Source organism: Crinia signifera, chromosome 3, assembly GCF_055691185.1.
Source record: "Crinia signifera chromosome 3, ASM5569118v1, whole genome shotgun sequence".
Lineage (NCBI taxonomy): Eukaryota > Metazoa > Chordata > Amphibia > Anura > Myobatrachidae > Crinia > Crinia signifera.
The window spans coordinates 342,094,395-342,114,392 of NC_139219.1; the positions used below are offsets into that span (position 1 = coordinate 342,094,395).

Genomic DNA, 19,998 nt, shown 5'->3' on the forward strand with positions numbered 1-19,998 from the left:
GTTGCATGTTTTTAGATAAGCGCAGTTTCACCCCCTCTTTTTTTCTGTTGTATATTATTTGGGCCTGACTTCCCAATTTAGAAACTGCTGCTTCAGCAAAACACACTCCTTCCAGGCGCTCCATAAGGTCACTCTGGTGGCCTAACCCTTCCTCTATCCATCCTTGTCTAGCCCTTTAATAGACTAAGTGTGCCAGAGCTGTCAGACTTAATCCTCTGCTAATCGCCCATACATTGTATTACAGCTGAAAACAATAGATGATAATAAGCCTTGGTGAGCCTTTTTCACCAGTGGAGGCTTGGGTTGTATATGATCATCTGTCATTGGCGTAATGGGAGTGTAAGGCCTGGGGTGTTCAAGAAGGTCATGTTTCTGGCTCTGATTTCTGGTAATGGCTTGTACAAAGTGGGTCACCAGCCCTTGACCCAAATTGTTCTCCAGGATGACCTTTGCAGGAAGTCCATTTCAAATTCCAAGTTACACAATTCCATAGTCTACACCTCAATCCAGGTGTACCCTGGCAACTGGAATCTCTGCTTACAGACCCCAACTGTGGCAATTCATACATGCTGACCCTGTAATACTTGTGTGTTAGAAACCAAGTCTGGCTCCATTAATGTGAGTCTCGGAGACTTTGAACTTTGTGAGTTTCCACCCACACCGTCTGCAGGTGTCCCTCCAAGTTGTTTGGGGCTTGTTGTTCCCCTCTCTAGTCCAAATCCACTATATAGACTCCCTCCATCAATTCTGTATCATCAGGGTGAAGTCCCTCTTTTTTCACTCCAATCTGGTAACCCTGGGGTGCATAATGCATTGCGGAGACAGGGACAGCTTGACCTCCAGGAAACGACCCTGTGACTGAGGACAATCCCTCTGGAGGTGTCCATTTTGGTTACACCGGCAACACTTCCGAGATGTCATATCTGGTACTCATAGTCTCAGTGGTTGAAATGCTGCAGCACAAATCAGGTTCTCCTTCATAGATGGCACAGAAACAGATGAATGTTCTGGAAAAAATGGCTTTGCTGACTTCTGGGATGCAATTAATTATTTTTAGTCTGAAATTAAAACTGGTATGTCTCTGTAGTTACCTGGAATGTAATCAGCAAAGCATTCTTAACTACCAGTCCCCAAATCAGCCCCTGCAGAGTCCCACAACATCAGTGGCAGTGACTGCAGATGTGTTAAGTCTCACCCAGGGGTTGTCCTGATGGCACTCTGTACAGCTGTATCCACTCCTTAAGCTGCACAAGGCCTCCCCCAGAAGTCTCTAGCACTGGGAGAGAACAACCTCTCACCTGCAGGCTAAAATACAGAATCACCCACCTCCACCCATTTCAGCACTCTTGAATATATGTCACATGTCCATTGGTTGAGAGGGATGTAATTGATGATGTCATAGGAATGTTTGTCCCATCCAGTGTCTTCTTGGAACCTGTCTGACCACTGGGCAGCACTTAAGAATCTGAAGTCTCTAATTTGAGTTCACCAACTAAACAAAATAATCATTATAGATCTACAGGAGAACTGTATAAAATGGTGTGTCTAGGTGAGTATAATACGGCTACCCACGGGACAACTCCGTATACTGCGGCTACCCACGGCACAACTCGGTATAATGCAGCTACCCACAGGGCAACTCGGTATAATGCGGCTACCCACAGGGCAATTCTGTACAATGCGGCTACGCACGGGGCAACTCGATATACTGCGGCTACCCACGGGGCAACTCGGTATAATGCGGCTACCCACGGGGCAACTCTGTATAATGCGGCTACCCACAGGGCAACTCGGTATAATGCGGCTACCCACGGGGCAACTCTGTATAATGCGGCTACCCACAGGGCAACTCGGTATAATGCGGCTACCCACGGGGCAACTCTGTATAATGCGGCTACCCACGGGGCAACTTGGTATAATGCGGCTACCCACAGGGCAACTCTGTATAATGCGGCTACCCACGGGGCAACTTGGTATAATGTGGCTACCCACGGGGCAACTCTGTATAATGTGGCTACCCACGGGGCAACTCGGTATAATGCGGCTTCCCATGGGACAACTCGGTATACTGTGGCTACCCACGGAACAACTTGATATAATGCGGCTACCCACAGGGCAACTCTGTATAATGCGGCTACCCACGGGGCAACTTGGTATAATGCGGCTACCCACAGGGCAACTCTGTATAATGCGGCTACCCACGGGGCAACTTGGTATAATGTGGCTACCCACGGGCAACTCTGTATAATGTGGCTACCCACGGGGCAACTCGGTATAATGCAGCTACCCACGGGGCAACTCGGTATACTGCAGCTTCCCATGGGACAACTCGGTATACTGCGGCTTCCCATGGGACAACTCGGTATAATACAGCTATCCACGAGGAAACTCGGTATACTGTGGCTACCCACGGGACAACTCTGTATAATACAGCTATCCACGAGGAAACTCGGTATAATGTGGCTACCCACCGAGTTACTCAGTATAATGTGGCTACCCACGGAACAACTCCGTATAATGCGGATACCCAAGGGAGAACTTGGTATATGGCTAGTCATGGGACAACTCAAAATAATGCGGCTAGCCACATGTATGTCCCATGCATACATTACAGGATTTTGTAAGCAGAGAGATTGGACAGATCATTTTATGTTATGTGTATCCAGCCATAGAACCAGTGATCAGAGAGAGGGCTGCACATGGACAGTAGAGTCCCTGAACAATCACTTTGACTCCTGTATACAATGACACCATTAGAATCGAATATCATTTTATTATAAATGGATTACAGTTGTTTAGAAGTTCCACGTGTTTATACAATAAGAGGTAATAACATTGTGTGTGGTCTCCATCCTGCATACTCCGTCCGTCATGAAACAATCCCATCATAGCCTTGTATTCCGCACTTCTTGCCTGCTATTCTGCAGCCGAATGTCAGTGCCTCCTGCATCGTCTGACCTAGGACAAAAGCTCAGAGTGAGGTGGGAACTGATACAACAAATAACCACAGACTATACAGGCCACGGAAATGCCTGCCACTAATGGCAGTTATATTATTGGTGGCTAATAATGGCGCAGGCTTGTTGTAAACAAATCACCAGCTTCCTCATAGTGCTGAATAGATTGTAAGCTCACAGGGCAGACTTTAGCCATATATCCCCATAATGTACAGTGCTACATAATCCGTTACATATTACATAGCAGGAGATAAATAAGTTTTATTTATATAGTGCACTTTCGCCAAGAGGACTCAAGGCGCTTTACAGACATTAAAAATAACAGTGCAGATACTGTAATACAAAATAACAGTGCACATCTCTTATATATTTAGCCAGATCTGTCACTCATCCCCTGTGTATATAACGTTCCCGCCCAGCGGGATACACAAACCCGCCCCCCCCCTAGGGAAAAGACCAGTGTTCTATGTGTATAATGTTCCCGCCCAGCGTTTTACACAAACCCGCCCCCCCCAAGGAAAAGACCAGTGTTCTACTCACCCCACCCCCTTGACATCACCTACCCCTGCCCAGCCAGGGCTACAGTACACGCCCACATCCACTATTTCTCCACAGCCACCATCCACCATTACTCCAGCACCCCCCCCAGACACCCGCGACCCCCCTCCCGCGATTTGCGGGCCCCCCGCGACCCCGCCCGCGATTCGCTGGCCCCCCGTGACCCCCCTCCCGCGATTCGCGGGACCCCTGCGACGCCCCCCCTCTCACAATTTGCAGACCCCCCCTCCCGCAATTCGTGGCACCCCCAGCGACCCCCCTCCCATCGATTCACGGTACCCACGCGATCCCCTCTCCCGCAATTCGCGCCCCCCACCCGCGATTCATGGCACCCCTGCGCCCCCTCCCACAATTTGCGAACCCCAGCCCCCTCCCGCGATTCATGGCACCCCTCTCCTACGATTTGCGCACCCCATGACCCCCCCTCCCGTGATTCGCGCCCCCCTCACGCGATTCTAGCCCCCCCTCACGCGATTTGCGGACCCCCTCCCACTCCTGCGATTCACGGCACCCCCCGCCGCGCCCCCCTCTTGCGATTCACGGACCACCACGGCACCTACCGAGATTCACACCCCCTCCCGCGATTTGCAGACCCCCTCCCGCGATTTGCAGACCCCCCTCCCACGATTCACGGCACCCCCCTCCCATGATTTGCGGCCCCCCACGACACCCCCTCCCGCGATTCATGACCCCCCGCGCCCCCTCTCGCGATTAGTGGACCCCCGCACCCCCCTGCCTTGATTCACGGCACCCCCGCGCCCCTCCCTCGATTCACGGACCCCCACAACCCCCCTCCTGCAATTCACTGAACCCCACAACCCACCTCCTGCAATTTGCGGGCCCCCCCTTCCCACGATTCAAGCCACCCCCGCGCCCCCTCCCACCATTTGCAGACCCCTCCCACTAATCGCAGATCCCCGCAAACCCCCCCCCCCGCAATTTGCAGACCCCTATGACCCCCTTCCGGCAATTCCCCCCCCCCCAGCGGAGCCCGCTCCCGCATTTCACATACCCCCGTGAGAATGGGGGATCCTGTACCGCCACAAGCAGGTGCTGCCCCTAGGTGGGAAATCCGGCCCTAGCTGACGCGCTGCAGGTTCCCCCACTGCCAGAAGTGTCCCCACGGTCCTCTGCACCAGCACCTCCTCTCATGCACCCCCTTACTCCCTCCCAGTGGGAGGAGACGCTCACCCACTGCCGGGAGCTGCATACTGTCCCCCACCCTCTTTCAAATCATCGATGGTTTATGGCCGATGTTGAATACTTTTGCTATCGATGTGGGTTTCCCTACATCAATGGCAAAGGAGAACCGATCAAGTTTCAATTTTTTTTAAGGTGCCGGGACACAGAGCATAGCTCCGCCCCCCCCCCACCCGGAAGTCCCTCCACCGAGTTCTGATTGACCCACGGCCTATTCAGTCAGATATAATAGATGACCATCGATAGCTACAACAATCGATGGTTATCCAAGTAATATGTTACTACTATCGATGGCAGGGTGCAAAATCACCATCAATGCCAACCATCGATGGTGTCTGCACCAATGCCCATCCCTACTCTGCAACAGCCAAAAACCTTTACTACCCTCATGCCCACACACCTCTATCACTGCCCTGCCACCTGTTCTCCTGCCCCGTAACATCCGCCAGTGGGGACCAGTTCATCTTGTGTTGCCCACATTCCCCTATCATGCTTTACCACCCAGCCTCCTGCTCTCGTGCACCCTAACTCCCACCTAGTAGGAGGAGACACTGACTCAGGGCCACCGTCCTGTACTCCTGTGATGCCACGCTGGACACGCAGCCCACTGGCAGAAGCTGCACAGTGTCCCCCACCCTCCTCTTTAGTCCCCCATATGCCCACACACCCCTATTACTACCCAGCTTCCTGCTCTCCTGAACCGTAACTTCCACCACTGGGGAGTCGCTGACACTGTGTTGCCCACATACCCCTATCATGCCACATGGTGATTACACCAGCCAGCTAGGTAGCCAGTAACAGTACTGATATACATACATATATATATATATATATATATATATATATATATATATATATATATATATATATATATATATACTAGATGTACTCTAATGAGGGACACGGACATGGGGAACATATAATTACTGAGCTGTGCAGCACCCAGGCAGCCATTCAGCAGCACCACATGGTGATTACACCAGCCAGCTAGGTAGCCAGTAACAGTACTGATATACATATATATATATATATATATATATATATATATATATATATATATATATAGGGTCAATGAATCAGGCGGCACTCACGGATTTGCAAAACGTGAACAAACTTATTTATTCATCCAACATGTTTCGGGCACTCGGCCCGTCCTCAGGGATCCCTGAGGACGGGCCGAGTGCCCGAAACATGTTGGATGAATAAATAAGTTTGTTCACGTTTTGCAAATCTGTGAGTGCCGCCTGATTCATTGACCCTATACAAGGACCAGCCAGTCCATGCTGGAAGGCACCGGGTCAGTATCGACTGCATCATCCACCTGGGAGTGCCGGCTTACGCAGCATATATATATATATATATATATATATATATATATATATATATATATATATATATACAACGTTGTGGGAAAGCACTCCTTAGCGTCCTTAGCTGTTAGAAGGGTGCACACCAGATTCCGCGCACGGTATCACAATAATTACTCCAGACGGCGGCACTCCAAATATCAAATAAGTCTACCAACACAGGGTTAAGACAACGTTTCGAGGTTTAATAATCACCTCTTCATCAGGTCACATAAAATACATGTACAAACAACATTACTTTTATACTTACAGATCAACAGTGTACCTCTCCCGGTCCCGGGCTTCCCGCCAGCGGCGTCCAGCTCCGTCATCAGCGTGCGTCGCACTACGTCACTCCGCACGGACGTAGACCCGTCGCGCCCACTGGACGGCACCCGTTACCTAGGATACATAAAACAACAACCCAAATTTTATTACATATATAATCACCGTGAAAAAAGGCTGATAAAATGTCTAAAAAATAGAAAACACATATAAAAGGTCAGAAGCAGACAATATGGACAAATCATAATGATATAGCAAGTAATCGTAATACATATGGCTAGCAAGCTTGATTTTAGTGTGAATCATGAATTACTAAACGACTAAAAAACGTATAAAGTTACAAAAATACCATAGAAGATACTAACTGCAATGATAAAGCATAGATCAAAGGTAGCACCGTAATCCCAACTGCTCATTCAGGCCACGAGGGGCCAATGTTCCCAGGCGGTAAATCCAGCTGGTTTCTCGCTGTAGTAATTTGAGTGACCTATCCCCCCTTCTCATAGAGGGGGGTATATGGTCAATCAGAATGTATCGAAGTGAGGCAATATTGTGGCCAGCCTGTAGGAAATGCCTCGCCACAGGCTGGTCACTGGTATCACTTTCTTGATGTGGAAGTGAACCTTAGTGATGGCAAAATCTCGTCAAACTTGTTCACCAAACCGACTGATCGGAACACAATTTTGCATGCCAACAGCTTCCACCCCAAGTCATCCAAGTATGGACTGCCATACTCTCAATTTTTGAGGGCCAAGAGAGTGTGCAGTTCTGGCTTGGATGCTATAAAACAAATTGATAAAATGGCAGCAAAATTTGTGGTCCGAGGCTATGATTCTAAATCTTTGGAAACAGCGAAAGCTAAAGCCATGAGTGTACCTAGAGCTGACCTTTTGAAGGTACAGCCTAAAAAATCTACCACTAACCGATTTCCATGGGTTAACCATTTCAATGATCAGAGTGCTAACATTAACAAAGTGTCTAAGAGATGGTGGCCACTGGTGACTGCAGACCCCAAAATAGGTCTTAGTGAGAGCAAATTAATGCCCTGTTATCAAAGAGGGCGCAACCTCTTTGACTGGGTGGTCCGGACGGACATAACTGGCTTATCAACCAGCCAGACCCACACAGCGAATTTTCTTTCCAAGAAAATGGGTTGCTTTAAGTGCTTAAATTGCACTACTTGTAGATCTATGGTGGCTTCCCCATTTTTCAATCATCCCTCATCTGGTAAAAAATATTATATCCGCCACAGATTAACATGCACTACTAAATTCATTATCTATCTTATTACATGTCCCTGTGGGCGAAGCTATGTGGGTAAGTCTGACCGTACCCTGAGGGAGAGGATGGCGACTCATCGCCATAGTATTAAACTGGCACTGGAGAGTGGTACCAGTGACCAGCCTGTGGTGAGGCATTTCCTACAGGCTGGCCACAATATTGCCTCACTTCGATACATTCTGATTGACCATATACCCCCCTCTATGAGAAGGGGGGATAGGTCACTCAAATTACTACAGCGAGAAACCAGCTGGATTTACCGCCTGGGAACATTGGCCCCTCGTGGCCTGAATGAGCAGTTGGGATTACGGTGCTACCTTTGATCTATGCTTTATCATTGCAGTTAGTATCTTCTATGGTATTTTTGTAACTTTATACGTTTTTTAGTCGTTTAGTAATTCATGATTCACACTAAAATCAAGCTTGCTAGCCATATGTATTACGATTACTTGCTATATCATTATGATTTGTCCATATTGTCTGCTTCTGACCTTTTATATGTGTTTTCTATTTTTTAGACATTTTATCAGCCTTTTTTCACGGTGATTATATATGTAATAAAATTTGGGTTGTTGTTTTATGTATCCTAGGTAACGGGTGCCGTCCAGTGGGCGCGACGGGTCTACGTCCGTGCGGAGTGACGTAGTGCGACGCACGCTGATGACGGAGCTGGACGCCGCTGGCGGGAAGCCCGGGACCGGGAGAGGTACACTGTTGATCTGTAAGTATAAAAGTAATGTTGTTTGTACATGTATTTTATGTGACCTGATGAAGAGGTGATTATTAAACCTCGAAACGTTGTCTTAACCCTGTGTTGGTAGACTTATTTGATATTTGGAGTGCCGCCGTCTGGAGTAATTATATATATATATATATATATATATATATATATATATATATATATATATAGAGTCCAGCAGACCAAGCACTCCAGCCAACAGGAGAGGAATTTCCTGGTGCTCGCCAAAGACCCAGGTCGGGCCAAATACAAGTACTCACACCGTCAGGGCAGTGAAGGCAGCACACAGTAGTAGTGAAAGTAAATCCAACAAGTTTCTGCAACGTTTCGATTTATTTACAAATCGTCATCAGGCATAAACAAACAAACAAACAGCTCACCTTATATCCCCTACACCCGAGTGCACGTCTCTTCACGTTTCCCGCGGCCGGCCACCCACGTCATCAGCGCGCGTCAGTGTCGTCAGTTACCATGGTCACGCAGTAACGCTGTGTCTCCCACACCATGGCAACCGGCGTATCCTAATGACGCGGCCGCTCCGTCGTAGATGAGCCGCCCAAACAGACCACAGCGAAGGACGTGTAAATAAAAGCACAGACAGAGGATGGCATCGGGGATACCAGGTGGCTAAATGTATACAATGTACAAAAAAAGGCATACATAGCAATGTAGATGCAAAAAGCAGTAATGTAATCATACAATCAAGGCACGGTAAAATATATACAATAAAGGTCATACGGAGTACATGCAAAAGCATATGCAATAATGTACCAGAATCCTAATCAAGATCACAATGACTCATATACAAAGAATATATATGCACCAAAGTAACCACATCCAGAGTATCCCAGAAAAAGTGAATGGGTGAACAATCATAAGAATGCATGGAGACCCAGATGGTCATTAAGACCATGTGGGACCATGGTTCTAAGACGGTGTATCCACCTCGATTCACATTGCAATAATGCCAACGATCTATTTCCTCCACGAAGCCTAGCAGGTATGTGGTCAATGATGATATAATGTAGGTTGGCCATATTGTGTCCAGCCAGTGCAAAATGTCTCGCAACTGGCTGGTCACTAGAGCCAGAGGATAAAGCAGCCCGAATGGAGGCACGGTGCCCTGCCATCCTGTCTCGCAGATTCCTATCGGTTTTTCCTACATAATGTAGTCCACACGGACATGATATAAGATACACTATGTAGCGTGTAGTACATGTCACCCTATGTCTAATGGAATACCTCTTCCCAGAAAAGGGATGACAAAAACTGTCACCTACAGTCAGGCTCCTGCAGGTGATGCAGTTTAGGCAGCGGAAACACCCGTTGCGTCTACCCAAGAATGTATTAGGGGATGCATCAACAGGGGGAGTAATGTCCGCACGAACCACCCAGTCACGCACATTCTTCCCCCTGGTGTAGCATGGCATAAGGGACACTTCAGATAATTGCAAGGAATCATCAGTGCTGACAAGAGGCCAATGTCTCCTGGAGATGCTCCTGACAGCATCACTAGATGTGCTGTAATGGTTAACCCAGGGCATTCTTTTTTTGGCATTAGAGTTAATGGGCTTAGGTGACAATAAAGATTCTCTAGGTTGTGCCAGTGCTTTTTGTTTAGCACACATAAGGAGGTCCAAGTCATACCCCCGTACAAGGAAATTTTTAACCATGTCATCTATTTGTGCAGTGGCCTCAGACACATCACAGCAAATCCTGCATGCACGGATAAACTGAGAGTATGGCAGCCCAAACTTTAACGGCTTGGGGTGATGGCTAGCAGCATGCAAAATGGTGTTGCGGTCAGTCGGTTTCTTAAATAACGATGTTTTGATAATACCATCCACCAGACTGACAGCAACATCAAGGTAATTAAGTTTCACAGCACTGATTTCAAAGGTAAATTTCAACGGGGATGTCGACCCATTGTGTCGACTAATGAAATCCACAAGTTCTTTTTCACCACCGGTCCAAATCAAGAAGATGTCATCGATGTATCTGACATAGAAAAATATCCTGTCAGACACACCGATGTCATCAAAAAATATCTGCTTCTCAGCACAAAACATGTACGCATTGGCGTAAGATGGGGCCACATTGGACCCCATCGCACAGCCAGAGCGTTGTAGGTAGAAATTACCATAATGTATAAAAAAATTGTGTGTCAACAATAATTCAAGGAGAGAGCAGAAAAAATCAATAGAAGGACCGATATAAAGAGGGTTATCCAACAACAAGGTTCGCACAGCCTCAATCCCCTCAGTGTTAGGTATCACCGTATAGACCGTATATATATATATATATATATATATATATATATATATATAATGTCCAATAGGCCCAGCACTCCAGCTAATGTCAGCGTAATTTCCTGGTGCTCACCAAAGACCCGGGTCAGGCCAAATATAGATATCCACACCGTCAGAACAGTGAAGGCGGCACACAGTCGTAATAAAGCAACTCCAACAGAATACTGCAACGTTTCGATTTATTTACAAATCGTCATCAGGCATAAACACAATAAGCAAACATCTCACCTTATATCCCCTACACCCGAGTGCACGTCTCCTCACGTTTCCCGCGTCCCCCGTCCACGTCATCGGCACGCGTCACAGTACCGTCGGCTACCATGGTCACGCAGCAACGCTGCGTCTCCCACACCATGGCAACCGGCGTATCCTAATGACGCGGCCGACACGCGACCAATGGATCACAGGGAACACAGTGAAGGATACGTGAATATAAAAATCATATCATATTGACCTGCTCACTAGGGCTAAGGATAAAGCATTGGCTATTCCTAGGGAAGATTTACTTAAATCCTCTGCGAAATCTGACCGACCTGGACGCACCAGACTCCCATGGGTGAACCACTTCAACACCAGCAGTGACTCCATCCGCACTGTAGCTAGACGACATTGGCCCATCATCAGTAGTGACAAAGACCTGAAGCTGACCCATACTGACCTCATGCCCTGTTATACTCGGGGCAAGAATATTAGGGACTGGGTGGTCCGGACGGATATTTCACCTCGTCCGGATGCGGCATCCCAGACATCCTTTCTTGGTAGGCGTAATGGCTGCTTCCGATGCCTTCACTGTACCACTTGCAGTAACATGACTAAGGGTGATAGTTTCTATCATCCCTTTAGTGGCAAGCGGTACAGTATACGGCATAGGGTCACCTGTACGACTCGTTTTATTGTCTATCTTATTTCCTGCCCATGTGGATTACATTATGTTGGTAAGACAGACCGTACCCTGCGTGACCGCATGGCAGGGCATCGTACAGCGATTCGCTCTGCTCTAGCTTCTGGTACTAGTGACCAGCCTGTTGCACGGCATTTTGCACAGGCTGGTCACAGTATGGCTAACCTAAAATACATCATTATAGACCATATACCAGCTAAATTGAGGGGGGGTAACCGCTCCTTGGAACTATTGCGGTGTGAATCACGCTGGATCCACCGTCTTAGGACCATGACACCCCATGGACTGAATGATCACTTGGGCTTTTATGCCTTTTTGTGATCTTAATGTGTATCTTGGCCTTTTGTGTCCCTAATCTTTAGGTAAACTTAATATAATGTGATTTAATGTATTACCTTTGCTTTGTTTCTTTGATATGATTATGTTCTAAAGGGTTTATACCCCTTTGTCTCCCTAGATGGACCTTTAAGTGACAGCGCATACGTCCTCACCTGATTCTGTCATTATCGTCATGTTTTCTTGTTTTTTTTTATTTTGATATACTTAAATGCATACATTGTTATAAACTATTGCATTTATATACTGTCTTTTGCATATATATCTTTTTTGCATACGTTTTGTATTGATGTATCAGCGCCTGTATTCCCCATCAATGCCGGCTTTTGCCTCTGGGTCACATGACCGCGGGTTAGTTCTGCCGTGTCATTTGGTTGTGCGCCGCTGTGTGTACGTCCCCTTGGCAACGCATCCATATTCTTTGTGGATGGTAACCGGGGTGACGATGACGCGGCCGACGCACGCTGATGACGTAGCGGGAGTCTTCCTGGCGCGAAACGTGACCGGAGCGTGCATGGGTGAACGGGGATATAAGGTGAGTGATTTGTTTGTGTTATTCATGCCTGATGACGATTATTAAAATCGAAACGTTGCATTGATTCCTGCCTACGTGATTCTTCACCCTCCTCTGTGTGCTGCAGTTGCTGCTCTCCAGCAGCGTGAGTATTGTGTTTACCCTCTCTGTGGGGTCACTGCTGGCACCGGGACTTTACCTTGTTATTGTGGCTGTGCCTGACCCTCTGGACTATATATTTGGTGGATCTCTGTGCGGGAAAAGGATCCTACCTGGTCGTTGGCACCCCTATTTATTGGAATTGCCTGTGGTTTACCTGTTACCATCATCTTTTAACATTTGGACGCTGTCCTGATTTTTAACCACTATGGCTGAGGGTGGTACAGGTGCTGATACACCTGTTGAATGCATTAACCTTGCAAAATTGACACAAGGATTTGCTGTGACGTTTTCAGAATCTGAGGCAGATGATGTTTTATTTAAGGAGGCGTTCGTTGATGCTTCTAGCAAGTCTCCTGAAATCATTTATAGAGACTGGTTAAGGCTTAAGCAGAAAGAATTGGATTTCTTTTACCACGGGGTTACCTTGACTGATTATTATAAAGAAAAACGTATACCCCGGGGGTTCAGAGTTAAAAACTGTCCCACCATTGGCCGCCACAATTTGACCTTTTGCAAGAGATGGATAGGGGTTCTTAACAAGTGCAGCTATGATCTCATGCTCCTCGTTATAGAGGAGTCTGCACGTGAACTTAAGAACACCCGTGAGAAAATTATTGCATTTGAAGGTATCAACAAAGAGTCTTTGGATACTGACACCAGTGTTGATTGGTGTGAGAAATTGAAAATCCAACTAGCCACCTACAAACGTGATCTTTTGCAATATAAGCGTCAGAAGTTGGATAAGGTCATTAATGACTACGAGCATAACTTGGTGTATCAATGGACCAATACTGAACCTAGAGGTCGTGGTCGTCCAAGGGGACGTGGGTCTCGGCAATATAATAGACGTCCTGCACGATCTAGGGACCACTATACTACCAGTGATTCTGATGGCAATTATGATCAACATGGTGGTCTCCCTTCCACATCTGGCTCATCTGCCCCTTTAGGGGTGTTAACCCGCACACAGCTGCTCCAAGACAACGGCTCCGGTCGAGGCGCGGGGGCAAAAGATGTAGAGCGAAGAAAGCCAGGCAGACCGCCCTTGAACAGGACACCACGATAATCTTCAACTTGTCCTCCTATGAATTATCATCTGCTGAGACTAAGGTACTAAGTCGTGGACTTTCTTTTGTACCTACTAATCAATTGCGAGACTTTGATTGGCAGTTGGAAAAATACCGTCTTAACAGACAGCTACGTTTACATGAACATTATGCTAAAACCCCCCAGTCTGCATCTGTGGCAGCTGAGGTGGTTCCACCGCAATTACGTAAGCTACTGCCTAAATCTAAATTCGATCCATTGTCCAATAATACGTCCATCAAAACATTTTCTAGGATGTTAGAACATGATGTACAATTGTCTATCAAATGTCAATCTAGCAGTAAGAATATTCTTCATAATAATCTACCTGCTAGTGAATTGCATGCCTTAAAACAACTGTCAGCTAATCCTGATGTCATCATTCGTCCCGCTGACAAAGGCGGGGCTGTGGTGATACAGGATTTGTGCCAGTATAAGGCTGAGATTGAGCGTCAACTCTCCGATGTTTCTGTTTATCAATTACTTGTTGGGGACCCTACTAATGCTTATGCTAAGTTGTTGCGGAGCAGGATTGATCAGGCGGTATTGGATGGCGTGATTGGAAAAACCCTTGGGGAAGCATTGATTCCAGCATGGCCGGTCACACCGGTACTCTATACGCTCCCCAAAATACACAAGCATGCCACAGTGCCGCCTGGTCGTCCTATAATTGCTGCCAATAATTCCTTGTTCCAGAATTGTTCTGTATACCTTGACTCGTTGCTGCAACCGTGTATTGTCCAACATCCCCGATATCTTTTGGACACTACTTCATTCATCAATAAGCTACGGGGTATACAACAAGTGCCCGCTGGTAGCTTTTTGTGCAGTATTGATGTTTCCAGCCTGTATACTGTTATACCTAATACGGCTGGGGTTCAGGCTGTACGCAACCTTATTCATGATAATTCTTTGTATGTGGGTCCCTCCATTGACCTTGTGTGTGACCTATTGTTGTTATTATTAACTCACAACTTTTTCATACATGATGGTCGTTTCTATCTGCAGCGTTCTGGCTGTGCGATGGGGTCGAATGTGGCCCCATCGTACGCCAACGCCTACATGTTTGTGGCTGAGGAGGAGATCTTCTTCAATGATCTCTATGTGTCTGGTATGATAGCCTTCTATACCAGATACATAGATGATATCTTTGTTATCTGGACAGGGACTGAGCAGCAATTCATTGATGTTATTGACCAACATAATGCGTCTTTATCCCCTCTTAAGTTGACTTATGTCATTAGTCCCATCAAGGTAAATTTCCTTGATGTTGCAGTAACTTTACATGACGGACATTTGACGACCTCTTTATATAGGAAGGATACTGACCGAAATACGGTATTACATTGTACTAGTTTCCATCCTAGATCACTTAAATTTGGTTTACCATATTCACAGTTCCTTAGGGCTTGCCGTATTTGTAGTGATCGTACTGAAGCTGTAACACAGATTGACATTATGATCAACAATTTCCTGGTGAGGGGTTATCATATTGACCTGCTCACTAGGGCTAAGGATAAAGCATTGGCTATTCCTAGGGAAGATTTACTTAAATCCTCTGCGAAATCTGACCGACCTGGACGCACCAGACTCCCATGGGTGAACCACTTCAACACCAGCAGTGACTCCATCCGCACTGTAGCTAGACGACATTGGCCCATCATCAGTAGTGACAAAGACCTGAAGCTGACCCATACTGACCTCATGCCCTGTTATACTCGGGGCAAGAATATTAGGGACTGGGTGGTCCGGACGGATATTTCACCTCGTCCGGATGCGGCATCCCAGACATCCTTTCTTGGTAGGCGTAATGGCTGCTTCCGATGCCTTCACTGTACCACTTGCAGTAACATGACTAAGGGTGATAGTTTCTATCATCCCTTTAGTGGCAAGCGGTACAGTATACGGCATAGGGTCACCTGTACGACTCGTTTTATTGTCTATCTTATTTCCTGCCCATGTGGATTACATTATGTTGGTAAGACAGACCGTACCCTGCGTGACCGCATGGCAGGGCATCGTACAGCGATTCGCTCTGCTCTAGCTTCTGGTACTAGTGACCAGCCTGTTGCACGGCATTTTGCACAGGCTGGTCACAGTATGGCTAACCTAAAATACATCATTATAGACCATATACCAGCTAAATTGAGGGGGGGTAACCGCTCCTTGGAACTATTGCGGTGTGAATCACGCTGGATCCACCGTCTTAGGACCATGACACCCCATGGACTGAATGATCACTTGGGCTTTTATGCCTTTTTGTGATCTTAATGTGTATCTTGGCCTTTTGTGTCCCTAATCTTTAGGTAAACTTAATATAATGTGATTTAATGTATTACCTTTGCTTTGTTTCTTTGATATGATTATGTTCTAAAGGGTTTATACCCCTTTGTCTCCCTAGATGGACCTTTAAGTGACAGCGCATACGTCCTCACCTGATTCTGTCATTATCGTCATGTTTTCTTGTTTTTTTTTATTTTGATATACTTAAATGCATACATTGTTATAAACTATTGCATTTATATACTGTCTTTTGCATATATATCTTTTTTGCATACGTTTTGTATTGATGTATCAGTGCCTGTATTCCCCATCAATGCCGGCTTTTGCCTCTGGGTCACATGACCGCGGGTTAGTTCTGCCGTGTCATTTGGTTGTGCGCCGCTGTGTGTACGTCCCCTTGGCAACGCATCCATATTCTTTGTGGATGGTAACCGGGGTGACGATGACGCGGCCGACGCACGCTGATGACGTAGCGGGAGTCTTCCTGGCGCGAAACGTGACCGGAGCGTGCACGGGTGAACGGGGATATAAGGTGAGTGATTTGTTTGTGTTATTCATGCCTGATGACGATTATTAAAATCGAAACGTTGCATTGATTCCTGCCTACGTGATTCTTCACCCTCCTCTGTGTGCTGCAGTTGCTGCTCTCCAGCAGCGTGAGTATTGTGTTTACCCTCTCTGTGGGGTCACTGCTGGCACCGGGACTTTACCTTGTTATTGTGGCTGTGCCTGACCCTCTGGACTATATATATATATATATATATAATGTCCAATAGGCCCAGCACTCCAGCTAATGTCAGCGTAATTTCCTGGTGCTCACCAAAGACCCGGGTCAGGCCAAATATAGATATCCACACCGTCAGAACAGTGAAGGCGGCACACAGTCGTAATAAAGCAACTCCAACAGAATACTGCAACGTTTCGATTTATTTACAAATCGTCATCAGGCATAAACACAATAAGCAAACATCTCACCTTATATCCCCTACACCCGAGTGCACGTCTCCTCACGTTTCCCGCGTCCCCCGTCCACGTCATCGGCACGCGTCACAGTACCGTCGGCTACCATGGTCACGCAGCAACGCTGCGTCTCCCACACCATGGCAACCGGCGTATCCTAATGACGCGGCCGACACGCGACCAATGGATCACAGGGAACACAGTGAAGGATACGTGAATATAAAAAAATGCAGAGGATGGCATCAGTGATAGCTGGCGTATCAAAAATACAACGTATGCACAGTGCTAGTACTATATACAAAAATAGTAAATATAAAATATAAAAAGCATTTTGATCAAGGCACGGAAACAAAATAAAGATAGACATCTAACAGGTACATGCAATCATATGCAATAATGTACACACCTCATGAACAAGGATACCTAAACATCGACAGCAAAAATACACTAAAAATAAGTGCAAACAAGCTAAAGGTGTAAACAACCGGTCATAAGAACGCATGAAGCCCCAGATGGTCATTAAGCCCATGTGGGACCATGGTTCTAAGCCGGTATATCCACCTAGATTCACACCGCAACAGCGCCAGTGATCTATTACCCCCACGTAGCCTAGCAGGTATATGGTCAATGATAATATAATGTAAGTTTGCCATGTTGTGGCCAGCCAGTGCAAAGTGCCTTGCAACTGGCTGGTCACTTGAACCCGATGCTAAGGCCGCTCGAATGGAGGAACGATGTCCTGCCATTCTGTCACGTAGGTTCCTTTCAGTTTTACCTACGTAGTGAAGTCCACAGGGACATGATATAAGGTACACTATGTACCTGGTGGTACATGTGACCTTATGTCTGATGGCATAACGTTTACCAGAGAATGGATGGCAAAAGCTATCACCTACAGTCAGGCTTCTGCAAGCAATACAATTAAGACAGCGAAAACATCCATTACGCCTCCCCAGAAATGTATTGGGGGATGCATCAACAGGAGGAGTAATGTCCGCACGTACCACCCAGTCACGAACATTCCTCCCCCTGGTATAACATGGCATAAGGGATACCCCAGATAATCTAAGGGAATCATCAGTACTGACAAGCGGCCAATGTCTTCTGGAAATATTTCTAATGGCATCACTGGAAGTATTGTAGTGGTTAACCCAGGGCATCTTCTTTTTGGCATTGGGAACAACAGGCTTGGGTGACAATAAAGATTCTCTAGGTTGGGCCAGAGCTTTTTGTTTGGCACATAAAAGTAGATCAAGATCATACCCACGTACAAGGAAGTTTTTGACCATATCATCAATTTGTGCAGTGGCCTCAGACACATCACAGCATATCCTACATGCACGAATAAACTGCGAATATGGCAGGCCAAACTTAAGTGACCTAGGGTGATGGCTAGCAGCGTGCAAAATGGTGTTACGGTCAGTCGGTTTTTTATATATATATATACTAGATGTACTCTAATGAGGGACACGGACATGGGGAACATATAATTACTGAGCTGTGCAGCACCCAGGCAGCCATTCAGCAGCGCCAAGATAAGGGTTTTGGTGTAGCTGGGAAATTTGGTGAAGCGACCTCTGCTGGTTCCTGTACGCACCTCCCAGAGTCACAAGCAGACGCCCATGATACTATAGTTACTGGTCTCTGCCACTGTGATGCGCAGGTACATAAGCAGAAAAATCTCCCTACATACATCATAATAATAACCAATAGTTACATTTAATAATAATAATAATAATAATATTAATAATAATAATAACAACCACTAGTACGAGCACTCTATTGGCTGTGCCTGGGAATTACTATAGTTACATGTAATAATAATAATAATGGTACTTATGTACTAACTGGGCTGCCGATTTTGAAATCGGGTCCATCGCATCGCATCGCATCCGACCATATCGCATGTGATGCGATGCGATGGACCCGATTTTTCCATTGGATTCAATGTTAAAATGGACTGAGTCCATTTTAACATGGAATTCAATGGGAAAAGGGGTCCTTTTCATACCCCTACTATCCAAGTGGGCATGGAGTTGGATATAAACCTGTGGCGAGCGTAGCGAGCCACCGAGCCCGAAGCGTGGCGAGCGTAGCGAGCCCCGCGAGGGGACACAGAATACCGTTCGCTCGCCACGCTTCGGGCTCGGTGGCTCGCTACGCTCACCACATGTTTATATCCAACTCCACGCCCACTTGGATAGTAGGGGTATGAAAAGGATCCCTTTTTCCCATTGAATTCCATGTTAAAATGAATCCTATGGAAAAATCGGGTCATCGCATCGCATCTGGTTGTATGCCTTAAGTTAAGGCATACAATCAAAAAATCGGCAGCCCAGATAATACATAAGTACCATAATAATCATAATAATAATAATATTCACTAGTGCGAGCGCTCTATGGGCTGTGCCTGGGAATTACTATAGTTACATGTAATAATAATAATAATAATAATAATAATAATAATAATCACTAGTGCGAGCGCTCTATGGGCTGTGCCTGGGAATTACTATAGTTACATGTAATAATAATAATAATAATAATAATAATCACTAGTGCGAACACTCTATGGGCTGTGCCTGGGAATTACTATAGTTACATGTAATAATAATAATAATAATAATAATAATAATAATAATAATAATAATCACTAGTGCGAAAGCTCTATGGGCTGTGCCTGGGAATTACTATAGTTACATGTAATAATAATAATAATAATAATAATAATAATAATAATAATAATCACTAGTGCGAGAGCTCTATGGGCTGTGCCTGGGAATTACTCTAGTTACATGTATTAATAATAATAATAATAATAATAATAATAATAATAATAATAATAATAATAATAATAATCACTAGTGCGAGCGCTCTATGGGCTGTGCCTGGGAATTACTATAGTTACATGTAATAATAATAATAATAATAATAATCACTAGTGCGAGCGCTCTATGGGCTGTGCCTGGGAATTACTATAGTTACATGTAATAATAATAATAATAATAATAATTACTAGTGCGAGAGCTCTATGGGCTGTGCCTGGGAATTACTATAGTTACATGTAATAATAATAATAATAAT

At 45.9% G+C, this 19,998-nt stretch overlaps 1 protein-coding gene across 1 annotated transcript in view; it reads right to left on the reverse strand.

Moving 5' to 3' along the window:
* Positions 1-2,753: 2,753 nt before the first annotated feature.
* Positions 2,754-19,998, reverse strand: part of KHK (ketohexokinase) — a 158,196-nt gene continuing 140,951 nt past the window's right edge. The window contains exon 9 of the mRNA XM_083175122.1: positions 2,754-2,958. Coding sequence (XP_083031248.1) covers positions 2,870-2,958 — 89 coding nt within the window. The 3' untranslated portion in view covers positions 2,754-2,869. The remainder of the gene's footprint in view (positions 2,959-19,998) is intronic.